Genomic DNA, 1,862 nt, shown 5'->3' with positions numbered 1-1,862 from the left:
CGCATTATGTCCTGACAGGTGTGTGCATTATGTCCTGACAGGTGTGCATTATGTCCTGACAGGTGTGGATTCTACCATTGTCCTTGATTTGTCTATCTGAATTTGTTGTGTGTAACAGTGAGAGGATTTGTCCTCACCTTGCTGACTGCTGCTGTATGGTTCTAAGCTGGATGTGTTGGTCCATTCGTGGACTCTAATACCCATCTCCCGGGATAGAACGTGGACTGTAGCAGTCTTGCCACAGCCCGATGGTCCAGTCAGTATCAAAATACCAGCCTGTAACTGTAAATACCAAAAAAATAGGGGAAGCATGCTTGTTCCAATTCACACACTTAGGAACAGTTTAACAAGTTTTACTACAAGAAAATGTCAATTCAATCCACTTACCTTTGATGCATCGGTGTGGGTTCTCAACCAGTTCTCTACTTCTTCAATTTTCTTTTTATGGACAGCCAGTTCAGTCTACGTCAACACAAATAAAGCAGCTTGTGACACAGCAGAGTTACATCTTCAGCCAAATCATCCACGTTTAATCTTCTAAACTGTTTGCTTTTTTATCTCAAAATAAAACGATAGCTTAGAAATTCAAAATTCTTCAGTCAGAGGTGAAGTACTTTTTTGGTTACAAGTGTAAGAGAATGTCCTGATGCACACTCAATAATCTTGGTAGATAAATCTAACAAGGTTGAGTCAGGTCCTCTGGATGGATTATTTTTTGTCATCCTATAGTTGTCATAATGACTCGGTGGCTTTCAAACCCCAAAATACATTACGGCAAAGACTGGTTCATCCCAAAGATCCAGTCCCTCGGCACAAACAGAATAATACTGTGTATGCTGTTCAGTGTCAGAGGGCTGTGATCAGTCTTACATCGGGGAAACAAAGCAGCCACTGGCCAAAAGGATGGGCCAGCACAGAAGATCAACATTATCACTTCATCACTTGCTCTTGCTGAGATCGGATGCTTCTCCTCTCCCTCTCCGCTTTACTTTGCTGCTCTGTCTGTCTGTCTGTGAAATTGCTTCTGAGCCTCTCTTGCACATCTTCCGAACCATAATTATGGACTTGTTTTGATCAGTTGGTCCCTCAACACAATTGATAACATTTCTTTGAAGAGAAGACAGGCTTTAGGGGAGCCAATTTGCCCTGTTGGCATGCACACAGCTGGATATCTCATCGACTGGAAGACTTGATGATGCATCTATCTCTGATGCCATTTTTGGATGTTAAGGATGCATATTTAGTAGGATTTTCTATAACTGGTTCCTGCTTTTTGGAGTCGGCTGGTTGCTGGTTTTATCTACAATCAAGGAAGTCGTCGGCAGCAAATTTGGACCCAATCACGCTGCTTGCCTTTATCATGGTTTGGTTCGTGCCTTGGTACCCAGACTCAAATGCTTTGGGAAGAATGGATCAGATCTCAGGGATTTTACTCAGGCACATTCCATTGGTGTGGCCTGGGCCGAATTTTAGCAGGGGCTTACAGGGGCTGCAGCCCAGGGCCCCGGCATTTCAGGGGCCCCGAAGGATGTTTTATGTTTTTGTGAATGGATAGTGTCAGAATTTAATCAATGACTATGATGATTTTGACAGCACCGATGAAAAATGTTCCAATTTGTTCTGGAAAACGTCCATCTTGAATGCTTGCTTGTTATTGGTCCACTTTTGACGCATCTTACGCATTGGGGAGGAGCGCCAGGGAATATTATTTTACAATGGCAGACAAGAGTGTTTGTGGTTCTAGTTCCTCCAAATAAGATGAATGCAGAAGTGTCATTAATAAATGGAAATCTGTATTTTGTTCTTCATATTTTTCAAGATGTTCTCTGTAAAAACCTTGGTCTAGAAGATGAAAATTGTTC

The 1,862-nt window shown here is 42.3% G+C and overlaps 1 protein-coding gene across 1 annotated transcript in view; it reads right to left on the bottom strand.

The window, feature by feature from the left end:
* LOC119413721 (cell cycle checkpoint protein RAD17) overlaps positions 1-1,862 on the bottom strand; it is a gene marked incomplete at its 5' end in the record, with an annotated part of 13,203 nt that overhangs the window by 1,454 nt on the left and 9,887 nt on the right. Inside the window, 2 exon segments of the mRNA XM_037680776.1 lie at positions 138-282; positions 388-462. Of these exon segments, the coding sequence (XP_037536704.1) occupies positions 138-282; positions 388-462 (220 nt within the window).

This window comes from Nematolebias whitei, chromosome 8 (assembly GCF_014905685.2).
Source record: "Nematolebias whitei isolate Nwh7 chromosome 8, NemWhi1, whole genome shotgun sequence".
Taxonomy (NCBI): Eukaryota; Metazoa; Chordata; class Actinopteri; order Cyprinodontiformes; family Rivulidae; genus Nematolebias; species Nematolebias whitei.
This window is presented reverse-complemented; position numbering and strand designations above follow the sequence as displayed.